This window comes from Lissotriton vulgaris, chromosome 1_1 (genome assembly GCF_964263255.1).
Source record: "Lissotriton vulgaris chromosome 1_1, aLisVul1.2, whole genome shotgun sequence".
NCBI classification, from domain to species: Eukaryota; Metazoa; Chordata; class Amphibia; order Caudata; family Salamandridae; genus Lissotriton; species Lissotriton vulgaris.
Genome location: NC_141685.1, coordinates 1,297,049,188 through 1,297,065,840, shown reverse-complemented (window position 1 = coordinate 1,297,065,840; position 16,653 = coordinate 1,297,049,188). Strand labels below are relative to the sequence as shown.

At 50.7% G+C, this 16,653-nt stretch overlaps 1 protein-coding gene across 2 annotated transcripts in view; it reads right to left on the bottom strand.

Moving 5' to 3' along the window:
- Nucleotides 1–15,078, bottom strand: part of SP7 (Sp7 transcription factor) — a 39,973-nt gene extending 24,895 nt beyond the window's left edge. Inside the window, exon 1 of one of the 2 annotated variants that reach the window (XM_086965415.1) lies at nucleotides 14,994–15,078. Coding sequence is in view for 1 of the 2 variants with exons in the window: in XM_086965408.1 (XP_086821534.1) it covers nucleotides 14,994–15,018 (25 nt within the window). In the remaining variant the exon portion in view is untranslated. The remainder of the gene's footprint in view (nucleotides 1–14,993) is intronic. The other variant, XM_086965408.1, reaches the window with a different exon arrangement.
- Between the last annotated feature and the right edge of the window lie 1,575 nt (nucleotides 15,079–16,653).

Here is a 16,653-nt window from a genome sequence, read left to right as displayed (position 1 = left end):
GCATTATGATAAATGTTGTAAAGCGCTCTGATACCTTCGGGTTAGGCAAGCGCTATATAAGACTCTTAACACCATGCGCGCTAGCGGAATTCCGCTCGCACGCTGGCATTTGCGAAAACGCACTTTACATGACGAGCTGGGCTCGTCATCAGCGTGCGAGGAGGCTACGCCATGACGAGCCCAGCTCGTCATCAGCATGGAAACGGTACAAAACTTACTAATAATGCAGCAACAAGTGTTGCTGCACAATGGAAGGCCCTCTGGAGAGGTTGACTGGTCACCTTTGTGTTGCTTATTGCTATGTGTGGGTGTTAAACTGGTACTATTTAAATATAACCAGGGCTCAAGTCCTATAAAAAGAAGTGGGGGAACTGATAGTTTGCAAATGACCTTGTGATGTCACGTGCTGAACGTGTCCCGGTGTCTGAAATTTACATCGGGACACGTTCAGCATATTTCTGTGGGGCCCAGCTTCTTGGCAGGGGGGACGGTGTCCACCCTGTGAAAAGAGTGGGGGGACGCAGTCCCCCCGCGTGGACCCCCAACTCGAGCCCTGGATATAACCTATGCCCAGACTGTATTACCAAGTGTAAAAATGACAAACTAATGGAGTAATTTCATCAGAAAATATGCAGCATTACACCACATCATTTTCCCTTTCTTGCCGCATAATTTAGCCAACCCTGAAACATAATTTGGCCTTCTCCTGTCGCATAATTCCTGTAGCCCTTGCTATGCTCAAAGACCAACAGTCACACAAGTGTACACTCACATTTAACACACTGATACAATAGGACAGAGGTCACCAGCCTCACACGCTCCTCTGCTCACAGATCAACAGTCACCTAAGTGTAGACAAGTGTACACTCACACCTAGCACACATGCACCCAAGCACAGAGGTCACCAGACTTACTCTCTCCTACACTCACTGATCAAAAGTCACTTAAGTGAGCGCTGACACCCTAGCAGAAAGGCACCCTAGCACATAGGCCTGCACGCGACCAGCTACACATATAAATAGCCATACAGGTACACTGGTACCCTTGCACATTGATCAATAGGCATGTGGGCACCATAGAAAAAGGTCACAATGAATGTACATAGGACAAAATCTCACATGGAGAGCACATAATAATAGGAGACATCCACGCACCGATCAACACAGGCAAACAGGTTTACTGGCACGAATGCACACTGAGAGCTGACAGGCACCTGTTTATATAAAGTGACACATACACACATACAAAAAAGACAAACTAGGTCACAGATGATAACTACATAGGAAAACCCACACTCACAGGCAACACACATGCAGATAAACATGGACAATGGGAAGAATACAATGCCAAGGAGGACAGAGTGATGGATAGGGTGTACAGTGGGTGCTGGGAAGTTGCACGCTTTTCTTTTAGTCATTTTGCAACCATGACCTTTACACACAGACAAACCATATAGTCACAATCAATACACAGAAGCACGTATGGCAGAGTGCGGGCCAAAAGACAAATGGGGGTACAAGTCGACAAACGCCCTCTCTTGAGCACAGATCCACTGGCTTAGAAGCACCACAGCAAACACAGGCACCCATACACAGTGGGACACACACACACAAACAGACAACATACTTACAGTGACACTAACACACACAGGATCAAAAGGATGTTGAGACAGATAAACAGATGGATAGATGCTGGACAGACAGATGCAGGCATCAAGTCCAATTAATCTTATGCCCAACCTGCAGAGGAAATCTGGTTCTGTATAGGATTGGAGTGTGTACTAACTTGCCGTCTTGGCATGTCCTTGAAAAAATGGCATTTACTGGGTAATGAAAAGGCTTTAAATGGGCCAGGTCTCACCGGGTCTGAGCACCAGCAGTTTTTTAAAGGAGGCCTCAAAACAGGTCTCAATCGGGTTCTGTTTGTGCTCTGGCACAGGCGGTACGTTTTTTTCCGGACTGCAGTGACAGTAGCACATCGATGTGCGCTGCTCACACTGCTCACTACTGGAGAAGTTACGTCATGACGTCATACCAGGTGAGTGTTGTAGGGGAAGGGAAATCCTTTAAAGAGAGTCATTTTCTCTCTGGATTTCCCTTCTCTTTTTGAAACTCAGGAGCAGCACCATTGTCGTGGTGTCACCAGGGCTGTAAGTGGAAGCTTTTTCAATATTATATACAAGCCATAGTTGCGGCTTATTTATCTTAGGCCACTAACAACCATTGACAAGGCCAATATCCCTGACTTGTTGTAGGTATGATGTTACTTGTTGTATCGTATATCTGGGTACAATGACAAGAAACTCCAGATTTTTAGCGTAGGTTTTTTTAGCCACGCCCTTAATTAGATTGGACACACCCCTTTTTCGTCCCACTTAAAGCCCTCGGTAATGATACACAGGAGCCTCAATGCCTAGCCATCCCTTTCAGTCCACCACTGACCCCGGCAGCGGACAGTGTGGCCTGATAGCTCAGTCCACCTCTAGCCTGGCTGGTATACTCACATGTGTTTCAGAACCGACACAGTTAATGTTTGCAGAGCCCGCTGTGTACACTGGGCATCATGTATCCAGCCATGTTTTCCCTTTTACGCCTCAATAAAGGATGTTTTAACACAATTCGTTCAATGTAAACAACCACCATGGTGCCCAGATTCCATTCATTTGTTAAGTGAAAAGCCTTCCAATGTGAGGTATTTGTGTGTCAGAGGTGATTTAGCGTCTATGCATTGACTTAAACAGGTTTCCTATGTTGTACAACACATACGTTTGGTGTTAATAAACTTACAAGTTGACTCCGTTTTTTTCCAGATTTCAAATAGTTATATATGTTCCTGACCACAGATACCGTTTTATTCTGCTTGGCTGACAATTGTTTTCATTAGCCAGAGTTTACATTTCCCAGCAGACAAGACAATGAGTCGCTCCCATGCGACAAATTGTTTAAATGGGACAGAAAGATAAGCTGAGCCCTCTGAATCGGATGGCTTATTTAGGCCAGCACTGCAATATACATGCACACCAGCTATGACAGAACAAGTGTGGTTTCCAAAATGCTTTCTATAATATATATATATATTTTTTTAAGGTTCATTTTTGAAAATGCAGCCCTCGCATCATTAAGTCTCAGGCATTTCTTGCTGCAGTCAAAAAGTTTACAACCCCACATCGGGCACCGACGCTGTATAATCGTATAGCCAGGGCTTCTAGTGCTCAGCACCAGCAGTTCTAAAAAGCAAGTGCTGAGAGGGCCCCTATCGGGCTCTCTCAATTTTTGCCCTCACCCTCAGCATGAAAAACAAAATCTCAACTCAGCAGCAGAGCCACCCTTCACTGATGTGATGTAACTTTAGAGAAACTCGTTTTAGTACTTTCAGGCTCATCAATCCGGAACTGAAGCCTTTTCAATATTCTATACAAAGAAGCCAAAGCTGTAGCTTATTTATCTTATTCAGCTAACAAAAATTGGCAAAGCCAATAGTCCTGACTTATAGGTATGGCGTTACTTGTTGTGTTATATCTGGATGCAAAGACAGAAGCAGCATATTGCCAGCCGGGTTGCACGCCATGCTAAGCACAGACTTTTAGCTTATGTGTTTTAAGCCACACCCTAATTACATCGGCCACGTGCCTTTGAGAGACCCCCTAGTATTTTCACCCCACTTATCAAACCTAGAAAGATCATTTTGTGGCCGGAGCTAAAGATTCAGTTAAATACGAGGCCCAGATTTACAAAGGGAGTAGGCGTGAGGGTGGCGGCCTTGGGCTGTGGCAGTATGTAAAAACTTCAAGGCTATCATGGAAAAACAAAAATGAATAGCACGCATCTTTTTCTTGGTTAAGTCAAGGCAGCTGTTGGTCATGTTTTCTTTAACATCTGAAAGGCAACCCATCAGTTGGTGGTGTTAACTCTAACTGCTATTAACAGTAGTTAGTGGTATTAATTTAGTAGGGTATGAATCCAAAGCTCAAACATGGACCTTGAATGGGGAAATGACTGAGTATAAGGGACCCCATTTCAATTCAACATTGGAAAAAAAAATGGGACAGAAATTTAAATCTATGGGTGGTGCTCTTTTTTTCTCTGTGCCAGATTTCCTAGAACGGGAAGGTGTGATGTTTCTCTTCATGAATGATGGTGTCTACTCCCCGATTGCTGCAGGGTTTCTTGCACTAGACTAGATGGGTATAATACTACATAAGGTGGTATCTAGTAGTTCACCATCTCTGATCACTCCTGGATTACATACAACAGGAGGCTTCGATGCTCCTCCTGGTAATATATGGTGGCACGCTGTTTCTAATGCATGGCGGGTTTCATACTCCACTGGATAAGTTAGATTCCATCCTCCTGTTTGGCATTGTGTAGTACTTTTTTCTGGTGATGTGCGGTGATCTCCCTTCTGCCTGTGCTGTTCAGTCTTTGATTATAGAAGATTTTGAGGTTTCGTCTGGTGGTGTTTCGTTGTTCTCTTCAACTGGGCAGTGAGGTTTCTTGATGATCTTTCACGATCTCTTCTTCCTCAGCCAGGTGTTCCTTCTGCTCTTAATAATGTTTGTGCTCCAACCAGAAAGTATTACTGGTTGATTTTGGATGTAATACATGCTCATTGGCCTCTAGATGATTCCAGTGGCGGCTGCTATTTAATGGCGTGGGAAGGGTCGCAGGGGTGAGGGAATAAAAAAAAAAAAGCAATCACTTACCTGTGTGCCGCCACAGCCGGCTCTCAGTCCTCTCCGCCCGCGACCCGCTTCCAGGGCAGGAAGCAGGAGCAGGAAGCACCCAGGCTTTCAGGTTCCCTAAGCCAATCACAATGCCCCGTTGTGATTTGTCTGACTGGCGTGGTTCGGCGCTCATAAGGGGAAAGGAAGCCTGGGCATGTTCTCCACCAGAGCCTGTGCGGATAACATGCAAAGTGCGCTTGCTGATTTGGCAGTCCCGAGGAGGCCGGCCAAACCGTCATGCGCACTTTAGAGAGTGGGAGCCACACCTCCTCCAGCTGCTCTGTGAGAGCCCAGCCCCGCTCCAACCCAGCTGAGCAACAACGCAAAAATAACATGATAATAACAATGAGTTATTTTCATTTTATTTTTTCCTTTTGACCTGCTCTGTGGGGCGAGGCTCCCCCGTCTTAGCAGAGAAGTCGCCCCTGGATGCAGCTGTGTTTCTTGCTATGACAGAGCTTTTGAGTTTCTCCTGGTGGTCTTTGCTTTGTCTTCTGCCTCTGGGTGCTGTGGGAGATTTCTGGGGTTTTTCTTGACGCTACTGAATTTCGATAGACTGGTGTTCAGGGGATCCTTGTTCAATGTCTACTTCCGGAGGCGTGAGAACGGGTGCGCTCCTTTAGTATTTCTGCACATTCTCATTGGTGTTGGGGTCCTATTGGTCATTGAATGTGGGTGGGACAATTGCCTGCAGGGTTTTATCAGTTTTTCCAGGTGGTTTGAGGACTATGCGGACAACTGTTAACAGAAGGTGATCCATGGTGATATGGTATGCATGCCAAGCATTTGAAGCGCGCCTTCTGTACCACTGACTACCTGACAGAAACTCACACAGCAGTGTGAACTGAAAAGATTCATCCTTCTCATCCGGTTTAACGCTAGAATGTTTCTCCTCTTAGATTAACTCTCACCCAACCTCATGTAAGAGAGATCTCACCCTGAGTGTGTCTGATACCAGGCCGGTGAGTCCTCGGTACACACTCAAAGTAAGATGCTCCAGGTAAGACTGGGGAGTGAGGGGGGGCTCCTGTAGAAGGTTCAGTATCACCCGCTCCAGAACCTATAAATATCAGGGCACTCCCTCTGGCATCTCACCCACCCTCAGACCAGACATCTCTCACCTGTCACTGCGCTAATAATGAAGAACGCCTAATATGTCACCCACCCTCGGGGAGGACAGATCTCACCCACAACTGCCCTGCTGAATGCAAGCACCCTGTCTCTAAACGGCAAGACGATGTACACCGAACACAACCTGAGATCAGCCATGGGGCACTATGGCCCTTCCACTACAACATGCGGCCTGGTCTTCTTTTCTAAAACTATTTTTTTTTATAGAGTTTCATATAGTGCAAACTAGACCCGAGACATCGGTTATCAGAGCGCTTTACATGAACATCAGCTTCATTACAGATGGACACATTCATTTTTGTTAGGCACAGGGAGATTAAGTGATTTGCCCAGAATCACAGGATGTTAAGCTTCGTTGCAGAGACTCGAACCCAGTTCCCCATCGTTGAGGTCGACCGCTCTAGCCATTAGGCTTCACCCATGGCCATCTTAATAGCATTATAGGCCCCTGTGCAAAGCAGTGCACTGGGCCCTGCCCATACAACCACTCACAGGAATAAAAACATGTTGCATAGATTAGCATGGAGCCCCTATGCTCGTGGGGCCCCTGGGCAACTGACCAGCGTGCCCATGCGTTAAGCAGGCACTGCTCCACTCCATTCCTTGGGTCCCCCTTCCTCTGCCCTCAAACAGAAACAACCATTTGGATATCTTACTGCCCTTCCGAGCAGATTTCACCCTGTCACGTTTGAGACTTCCCCCTACACCCGTCCAACAGTGAAATGCTTCCTCAAACATATCGCTCACTCAGGAAATACAGATCTCACGTTTATACTGTTCCAGGTAGTACAAGCACTCTGTGCGCACACAGGGAAACAGCTCGAGTATTCCCTTTCTAACCTCCAGCCTCATCCAATCAAGAACTCGCGTTTCTCGCTCAGATAAGGACAAAAAACAAAAGTACTCCCTTGGGCATCTCACCCACTCTGTGAGTTCACACATATCTCATACACTGCGCCAACTCCAGCAAATACAATATTTCTGCAGAGCTGCAGCACAGAAGAAACCAAACTGCGATTATCCGCGGTCCTCCGGAGTGTCCCCCTGGCCACACCTCGCCATCAGCGACAGAACCCACCGAGCTACCTCTGATCCCACGTCCTTAACATCCCACCCACGCTCAGGGCAGAAACACCCCCGCGGACGGTACCCCGAGACTGTCCTCGTCCCTCTACGCCACACCCAGAGCAGACTTCACCCTGACACCAGGGGAAGAGGAGGCGCTTCCATCCCCATCTCTCCCACCTTTGGAGCGCACAGATCACCTCACCTCACTCGCCAAGAGCGCTCACAAACATTACACGCTGTCCTGACACGCCATTCAATGTAAATTAATTTTTAGGAAAAAAAAAACATTTACCTAGCGCAGAAATAAAAATAAAAGGCATCTAGGCGCTGTAATGAACGACTGATATGAGTGATATGGTGCCAAAGCAGACGCATGCAAGCCCAATGCACAACACGCTAGTGGAACATGCATAGAAGCACACAAATGAGCAAAACACACTATCACACTTAAGAGGAAAATGTACAGAAAGTATCATTGCGAGTGCTCACACCGCACGTGCGCAGCCTCCCCGGGCGGATCTGGGCTGCACAGCGCTTACAAACCGCCGAACAGAGCTGGGAGGCGCTGCATAAAGAATAGATTGATAAACAGCAGGGGGCTCCTAAGCAGTGGCTCTGTGTACAAGGAATACCTTCCCTAATAACCACGAAGAAGCACATAAAAGGTGCCGCAGCTTTTATGCAGTAAAGATGTCGCAGTTCCTCTCACACAGCATCTGCCTCAAATAAGCCTCCGCCCGGAGTGCTGTTGTGCAACACTTCCGGTGCCCGGTACACGCAGGGACGTCTTACCCTGGACTCGAGGAGGACAAGGCCTCATTAGCTCACCTACCGTCTTAAAAGGAATGAAACGCGTCTCGGCCGCCTTTCAGCAGCTCTGGCTCCAGGCTCGCGAGGCCTGCTGGGCCATTCACTCGTGCCCAGGCCGTCCTTCAGGTCCGGCCCTCTGAAGTGGGCTTCCTGCCTGTCTGGCAGCCGACCCGCCCTCCTGTCCTGAAAGGAATAAAACATTACAAATCTTCTCTGGTGCCCTTGGATAAGAGCTCCTGGAGGTCAAATACGGAAAAGGCTGTGGAGAATCGGGGTATTTGCAAACTGGGTCTTATTTGCACAGACTGAGGGCATTTTTGCAGAAACTGAGCCCGGGTGTCTGCAGAGACTGAGGAGGCGTCTGCAGAGACTAAGGAGGCGTCTGCAGAGACTATGCAGGGTCTGTAGAGTCTGAGGAGATGTTTGCAGAGACTGAAGAGCTGTCTGCAGAGTCTACGGAGGTGTCTGCAGAGACTGAGGAGGCGTCTGCAGAGACTGAGGAGGTGTCTGCAGAGACTGTGCGGGGTCTGTAGAGTCTGAGGAGATGTCTGCACAGACTGAAGAGGTGTCTGCAGAGTCTACGGAGGTGTCTGCAGAGACTGAGGAGGCGTCTGCAGAGACTGAGGAGGTGTCTGCAGAGACTGTGCGGGGTCTGTAGAGTCTGAGAAGGTGTCTGCAGAGACTGAAGAGGTGTCTGCAGAGACTGAGGAGGTGTCTGCAGAGACTGAGGAGGTGTCTGCAGAGACTGAAGAGGTGTCTGCAGAGACTGAGGAGGTGTCTGCAGAGACTGAAGAGGTGTCTGCAGAGTCTACGGAGGTGTCTGCAGAGACTGAGGAGGCGTCTGCAGAGACTGAAGAGGTGTCTGCAGAGACTGAGGAGGTGTCTGCAGAGACTGAGGAGGTGTCTGCAGAGGATGGAGAGGTGTCTGCAGAGACTGTGCGGGGTCTGTAGAGTCTGAGGAGGTGTCTGCAGAGACTGAAGAGGTGTCTGCAGAGACTGAGGAGGTGTCTGCAGAGACTGAGGAGGTGTCTGCAGAGACTGAAGAGGTGTCTGTAGAGACTGAAGAGGTGTCTGCAGAGACTGAAGAGGTGTCTGCAGAGTCTACGGAGGTGTCTGCAGAGACTGAGGAGGCGTCTGCAGAGACTGAAGAGGTGTCTGCAGAGACTGAGGAGGTGTCTGCAGAGACTGAGGAGGTGTCTGCAGAGGATGGAGAGGCTCTGCGGAGACTATGGGGGGGTTTGCAGAGACTAGGGAGGAGCTTGTAGAGACTGTGCAAGGTCTGTAGAGTCTGAGTAGATGTCTTCAGAGAGTGAAGAGGTGTCTGCAGAGACTGAGGAGGTGTCTGCAGGGTCTGAGGAGGTGTCTGCAGAGACTGAGGAGGCGTCTGCAGAGACTGAGAAGGTGTCTGCAGAGACTGTGCGGGTCTGTAGAGTCTGAGGAGGTGTCTGCAGAGACTGAAGAGGTGTCTGCAGAGACTAGGGAGATGTTTGCAGAGATTGAGCAGTGTCTTCAGAGACTGAGGGGGTGTTTGTAGAGACTGAGGCGGCTCTGCAGAGACTGAGGAGGTGTCTGCAGAGACTGAGGAGGTGTCTGCAGAGGCTGGAGAGGCTCTGCGAAGACTATGGGGGGGGTTTGCAGAGACTGGTGAGGAGCTTGTAGAGACTGTGCAAGGTCTGTAGAGTCTGCAGAGTCTACGGAGGTTTCTGCAGAAATGAGGAGGTGTCTGCAAAGACTGAGGAGGTGTCTGCAGAGACTAGGGAGATGTTTGCAGAGATTGAGCAGTGTCTTCAGAGACTGAGGGGGTGTTTGTAGAGACTGAGGCGGCTCTGCAGAGACTGAGGAGGTGTCTGCAGAGACTGAGGAGGTGTCTGCAGAGACTGAGGAGGTGTCTGCAGAGGCTGGAGAGGCTCTGCGAAGACTATGGGGAGGTGCTTGCAGAGACTGTGCAGGGTCAATTGTGATTTCCTGCTCTTGATGAACTGTCATTTTAACATTGTATGTATATATATGCTCTTTTATTGTACTTTTATGACTGTATCGCATACAGTCGAATAAAGGAATTTTGAATTGAATTGACTGTGCAGGGTCTTCAGAGACTGAGGGGGTGTTTTCAGAGACAGAGGATGTGTTTGCAGAGACGAGGAGGTGTCTGCAGAGACTGAGGAGGTGTCTGCAGAGACTGAGGAGGTGTCTGCAGAGACTGAGGAGGCTCTGCAAAGACTGAGGAGGTGTCTGCAGGGACTCAGGGCGGCTGCAGAGACTCGGGAGTTGTGTGCAGAGACTGAGGAGGTGTTTGCAGAGACTGAGGAGGCTCTGCAGAGACTGAGGAGGATTATGCAGAGACTGAGGCGTTTTTTTCAGAGACGGGGGTGTTTGCAGAGACTGTGAACGTGTCTGCAGAGACTGGGGAGGTGTTTGCAGGGTCTGAGGGGGTGTTTGTAGAGACTGAGGAAGTGTTTGCAGAGACTCCAGAGGTATCTGCAGAGACTGAGGAGGTGTTTGCAGAGATTGGGCACGGTCTGCAGAGGCTGAGGGGGTGTCTTCAGAGACTGGGGAGGTGTCTTCAGAGACTGGGGAGGTGTCTTCAGAGACTGGGGAGGTGCAGAGACTACACAAGGTCTGCAGGGACTGATGAGGTGTTAACAGAGATTGAAGGGGCGTCTGCAGAGACTGTGAAGGTGTCTGCAGAGACTGAGGAGGTGTTTGCATAAAGAGGTGTTTGCTGAGTCTAAGGGGGTGTCTGCCGAGTCTGAGGAGGTGTCTGTCGAGACTGAGGAGGTGTCTGCAGAGACTGAGGAGGTGTCTGCAGAGTCTAAGGGGGTGCTTGCAGAGACTGAAGAAGTGTTTGCAGAGACTGGGGAAGGTAGGTGTCTGCAGAGACTGAGAAGATGTCTGCAGAGACTCAGTAGGTGTCTGCAGAGACTGGGGATGTGTCTGCAGAGACAGGGGCCGGGATGCTTGCAGAGACGACAGCGGTCAGCAAGGAGGGTCGTAGTTGTCAGACGCCTGGCTTGCCGTCCCGAGGCCCTGGGCAGCGGAAGAGGCTCGGGTTAAACTCTGGTTTCGCTGTGATGCTTTCATGAGGTCTTCAAGGGCGAGTTAATGACCTGAAAGCCCCTTCCACCTGGGGCAGTAATGAGCAGATGCCCTCCGAGTCTCGCTGACTGCAGCGACCGCAGCAGAGAGACAGGGGCCGGCCGGGCTTTGGCCCACCCCGTGCCCTGACACCCGAGCCACGCGGGGAGAGAGGCCCGTCCTCGGCCGCCTGCGAGCCGTGTATGGGAGCAGGGAAAGGGCCGCCTAGGAGGAGGCTGACCCTCAGTGGAGTGCCGGGGATAGAGTTCCGCCGGCAGTGGAAGTCAGTGGCATCCCCTATGCCCCTGACGACGAAGGTGTGTGTGTCGGTGCCGGGCACGCATGTCGTGGGCACACTCGCCTTGTCTGGGCACCTCCTCTCAGCAAGGAGGCATGGCACAGACAGTGGTACGACGACCTCAGACAGGACGGCACAGGTGCCCACCTCCTGACGACATCCTCACAAGAGAAGTTTCCCTACAAGCCCCCATTATGCTCCCTCGACAGCCCAGACCCCAATGAGATACATAACAACGGTTGGTTCCTCAGGAAAGCATCGTACTGTCTGCCCCGGGGCGCAGTGCCAATAAAGTTCTCAGGTGAACAGCCCTGAACATCTGGTCAGCGCCCATCATGTGCCCCAGGCCTCGCGGTGTAATAATTTATGTAGCACTTCCTGCCAGAGGGTCTCTGCTTCAAAGCACTGTAAACAACACGTGTAAAGAGGCGACTTTTCCATTCAGACCATTTCGTATCCGTCCTGGCACTGAAAGCTCGAGAACAATCTTCCGTGGAGCCCAGCAGTCAGTCCTTCGTCACAGGCAGGCCTCTCTAATGGTGCAAGCCAGACGTGAACTTGCTTGGCGCACTCCCTCTGCCATGGCTCACTAGGGCTGCACGCTGGTGCAACAGGGGCAGACTGGACAACCCCTGCTCTCGAAAGTGCCGTGACGGGAAAACGCACAGTGCAGCACTTCAAAAAAAAGAAATCAAAGAAACAAATGCATGTAGGGTTGTGAGCTCTTTGGATAAAACAGGTGAGAGGAAGTGTGAAGGAGCATGGAAAGGAGGAGATGGAAAGGAGGAGATGGAAAGGAGGAGATGGAAGGGAGGAGATTTAAGGCCGTGAAAAGGAGCCCAGGGCAAGCAGAAGACTGTAGTATTCTACCGGATAGAGAACACGTCCTTCCACCGCCAGAAAGGGGTATTTCAGTCAAAAATGCAAGTTCTCTTTTCAGAAAGGACCCACTCCCAAAATGACAGCCCGCGCAGTGCCGGCTGCTGCTACTGGTGCAGTTAAGACCTCACCTTCCCCAACCAAGGCCAATAAAAGCTGTGTAAATACCACTATGCACTAGTCTCATCTCGGAGCATCTGTGGAGCCTGTGCCTCCCGCCGTGGAAACAGTGCCAGGCGCATCACCGGACTCCGAACGAGCGTCTTTCCCTCTGTCATACCGGCGGCACTCAGTGATGTGTGACACTTTATACTCTAGACACACACCTGCATGCAGTACATGGAGATTATGGGTGAGTCACAGGGCATTCCCATGAACTGAATGTCTCTTCTAAAACAGCCTGTGAAGAGGCCCCTTCCACAGCACGGGCCCCTCGGGTGTGAACGCAGTACAGTACAGAGCGCCAGGCGCAGCCCTGGCGCTGCCAGTGTGCCAAGCGCCCCGCGTGCCCTCCCTGCGGGGACAGCACCTGTTAGGAGCGTCGCTGGACAGGGGCGCCAGGGTCCGCCTAGCGCCTGAGTTACCGGCTACTACCTTGTGGAGCGGTGTGATCCTGGATAAATCACTTTATTGAACTGCGCCAGGCGCCCCTTATCGGCCAAGAAAGAGTCAGCCACGCAGTATCAGGGGTTACATAAGAAAAGTGGGCCGTGGCATTCCAATTTGTCTCCATAGTCCCGATAAGTCTGCTCTCTGTTACAGTCACGTCTATATTCTCTTCCTATAATATGAAACACCTGCGAAGGCTTCCCTTGTGCTGTCCTCAACCCACGCATTCCTCTTTATAGGGCAGTTCCAAATCTTAGGGGTATCCTTGCCCCAAAAGACGCGGGCAGGGGCGCCCTGTCAGTTCTCTGTATGCTTCACATCACTGACTGGGCAGAGCTGAGATCCGTTGGTTCATCTGAGCGCCGCCGTGTCAAGGGAACTCACCTCTGATCCCGGCTTCCCCCATATGAGCGCTCTGTGATCCTGCGCAAACCCTTTCTCGGCGTGCGCAGCGGTGCCAAGAGAAGGGGCCGATAAGAGACAGGATGAGCGGCTGCGCGAATCCCTGCCTCCAGAGGGGGCATCTAGGAGAGTATGCACCTCGAAGGCACCGAGAGATGCTGCGCTCCCTGTCCCGACGGCAGAGTTGATGCACATCTCAGGAAGAAGCAAGAAGTGCGGATAAAGTGCTGCATGAGGTTCGGGTACCGCAGAGCTCTCAGTCCCAGCTCTCCTTGGTACTGAGAGCGCCGCTACCTGCCAAGTACTGGCATGATCCGCCCCCACAATAGCACCGGCCCTCGTGACAGACAGAAACAAGCAGTGTACGCAAAGTGCTGCACGCCGCCGGGGCAGTTGCAGATATAGCGGGGCTCTCCGTAACAATACTTGTTGGCACTTAAAAGGCTCTCAAATACCAATGAAACCGCACTTCCTACTCAATACTCAGGGTACTTCGACCTCTCCTACTCGGACACTCTTCACTTCATACCCCCGCGTTAGCAATGATCACAATGACAGGAAGACAAGACTTTTCATAAAGTGCTTCAAACAGCGGGGGGCAGCTGCGAGTATCCCTGGCACAGTACCAGCACTTGTTGATACCTAGAGAGAGTACTCTAACCTCCCAAGTACTGAAAGAAGCCGTACTTGTACTCCACGTTAGCACTGATCTCAATGACAGGCAGAAACAAGACTGTTCATAAAGTGCTTCAAACGGCGGGGGCAGCTGCAAGTACCCCTGGCACAGTACCATCACTTGCTGATACCTAGAGAGAGTACTCTAACCTCCCAAGTACTGAAAGAAGCCGTACTTGTACTCCACGTTAGCACTGATCACAATGACAGGCAGAAACAAGACTTTTCATAAAGTGCTTCAAACAGCGGGGGCAGCTGCGAGTACCCCTGGCACAGTACCATCACTTGCGGATACCTAGAGAGAGTACTCTAACCTCCCAAGTACTGAAAGAAGCCGTACTTGTACTCCACGTTAGCACTGATCTCAATGACAGGCAGAAACAAGACTGTTCATAAAGTGCTTCAAACGGCGGGGGCAGCTGCAAGTACCCCTGGCACAGTACCATCACTTGCTGATACCTAGAGAGAGTACTCTAACCTCCCAAGTACTGAAAGAAGCCGTACTTGTACTCCACGTTAGCACTGATCACAATGACAGGCAGAAACAAGACTTTTCATAAAGTGCTTCAAACAGCGGGGGCAGCTGCGAGTACCCCTGGCACAGTACCATCACTTGCGGATACCTAGAGAGAGTACTCTAACCTCCCAAGTACTGAAAGAAGCCGTACTTGTACTCCACGTTAGCACTGATCACAATGACAGGCAGAAACAAGACTGTTCATAAAGTGCTTCAAACGGCGGGGGCAGCTGCAAGTACCAGCACTTGTTGATACCTAGAGGGAATACTCTAACCTCCCAAGTACTGAAAGAAGCCACACTTCTACTCTACGATAGCGCGGATCACCATAGCAGGCAGAAACAAGACGTGTTCATAAAGTGCTACAAACAGCGGGGGCAGCCGTACCCCTGGCACAGTACCAGCACTTGTTGATACCTAGAGAGAATACTCTAACCTCCCAAGTACTGAAAGAATCCGCACTTGTACTCCACGTTAGCACTGATCACAATGACAGGCAGAAAGAAGACGTGTTCATAAAGTGCTTCAAACAGCTGGGGCGGCTGCGAGTACCCATGGGCACCCAGTAAAAGCACTTGTTGATACTTAGAGTACTCTAACCTCCCAAGTACTGAAAGAAGCAGCAGTTGTACTCCACGTTAGCGCAGATCACCATGGCAGGCAGAAACAAGAGGTGTGCATAAAGCGCCTCACGGGCATAAAGCGCCTCACGGGCAGGCACTGCGCGCTGGCGCTAGTCTCTGAGCGCGTGCCCCTGAAGCTGCTGCCCAGCCCACAGCACGGGGGAAGGAAGGAGCGAGAGTTACCTGCCTCGAGCATCGATGAGGCCATGCCGGTCCGGGCTCCGCTCTGTCGCCGCCGCCGCGCTGCTCCGCTCACCTCAAGCTGCACTGGGCGAGTGGGCCGGGCCGGCGGCGGAGGCCTCGCCTCCCTCCCTCCCTCCCTCCTCCCCCCGCAGGGCCCGCCCTCTAATTACCACCCCGAGCCCCGAGCCGGCCAGTCTCTTCAACCCGCGCTGCACTTCCTCGAGGCTCGTAAAAGAGGGGGTGGGGTGGGGCCTTCGCGGGCCTGGCAACGAAGTGCCACCACTGGGGTGAGAGAGACGCGAGAGGTGAGGGGACATGGACAGAGGGAAGTGCGTGAGGGAAAGAGCTGGCCCCACAGCCTCCCAAGAGAGACACTGATGGAGGAAAAGGGACAGGCCACAACTCATTAGAGTGGAGGCAGAGAGTTGGACATACTCAAGAGAGACAGAGAGAGAGACGTGCTGGACTAGACCTCTTCGAGAGGGGATGCAGAAATGAGAATAGAAATGTAAGAAAAGAGAGTGTTAGGTATGGGGAAGGGGGCTAAGAAATTCGAGTGGAGAGACAACTAGCCAGATTACAGAGGAGAGAATGCAAAATATCAGAGAGTAAAGGGAGACTTACCAGGGGAAATCGCGGAGACATAGAACACAAATATTAGAGAGGAGAGACAGAGAGAAAGTATTAAATACTAGCGATGGGAGAAACTTGGAATTATTAGAACGGAGAGCGAGAACAATAAATACTACAGATGAGGGGGAGAAAGTATGATTTATTGGAAAGTAGAAACTTAGCAACAGAGGAAAGGGAAAGTGCAAAAATATTAGAGAAGCGAAATAATCTAAGAAATGACAAAGAGTGAAAGCAAGAGAGATTAGAAGAAAGAGACAGTGCGAGAAGGCTGAAGGTGAAATATGAAAAGAAGGACGCGTCAGCAATCACTGCAAAAAACGGAGGGTGCACCCTTTGCTCGCATGAATGTAGACACGGCCTCGGGGTAACAAAGGCGCGTGTTCGTAGGATCCCTTAAGACCCTGAACTCAGTCTGGTACCCAGGGCTTTCCAAACTCTGCGGATGTGGCGCAGGAGCAGATATATTGTGTTGTCATTGCACACAGCGCTGAAACAAGCCACCCGGGGCTAGAGCCCAGGAGACGGGAGAGAGAGAGATAGCAGCGCTGCCTTAGCCCAGTTTACTCCCACATGCCCCACAGCGACCAGGGAGCATCAGCACACGAGGCCTCAGGTGCCAGGACACAGATATCAGAAGCCCGCTCTGAGCAGAGACTCTGCCCCGCTGCACACCTGCAAACGGGCCGGAGAGACACCCCCATCTTTAAGCCAACACGGCTTGATTTTAGCCTCGACCACAGGAAATTGCCTCTGCTTCAATGAAAGTCTGCAGGGAAAATACAATCCCGATTTTTTCCGTTCGTATTTCAAAATGTTGCCTTGTGAGGTCTGCAAGAGATCCTTCATAAACCTCTGTGGCCCATGGAGGTCGCATTTAAAATGAATTAGAAATACCAATATAACATAAACGGGCAGCTCGCTGAACGCACACAGGAATATATATCTATTGGAGACCATAGCTCTGCACCATGGGAAACGTCATGAAATCCACGAGTTGCTCCCCTGAAATAGGGTGCCCACCTCCCTG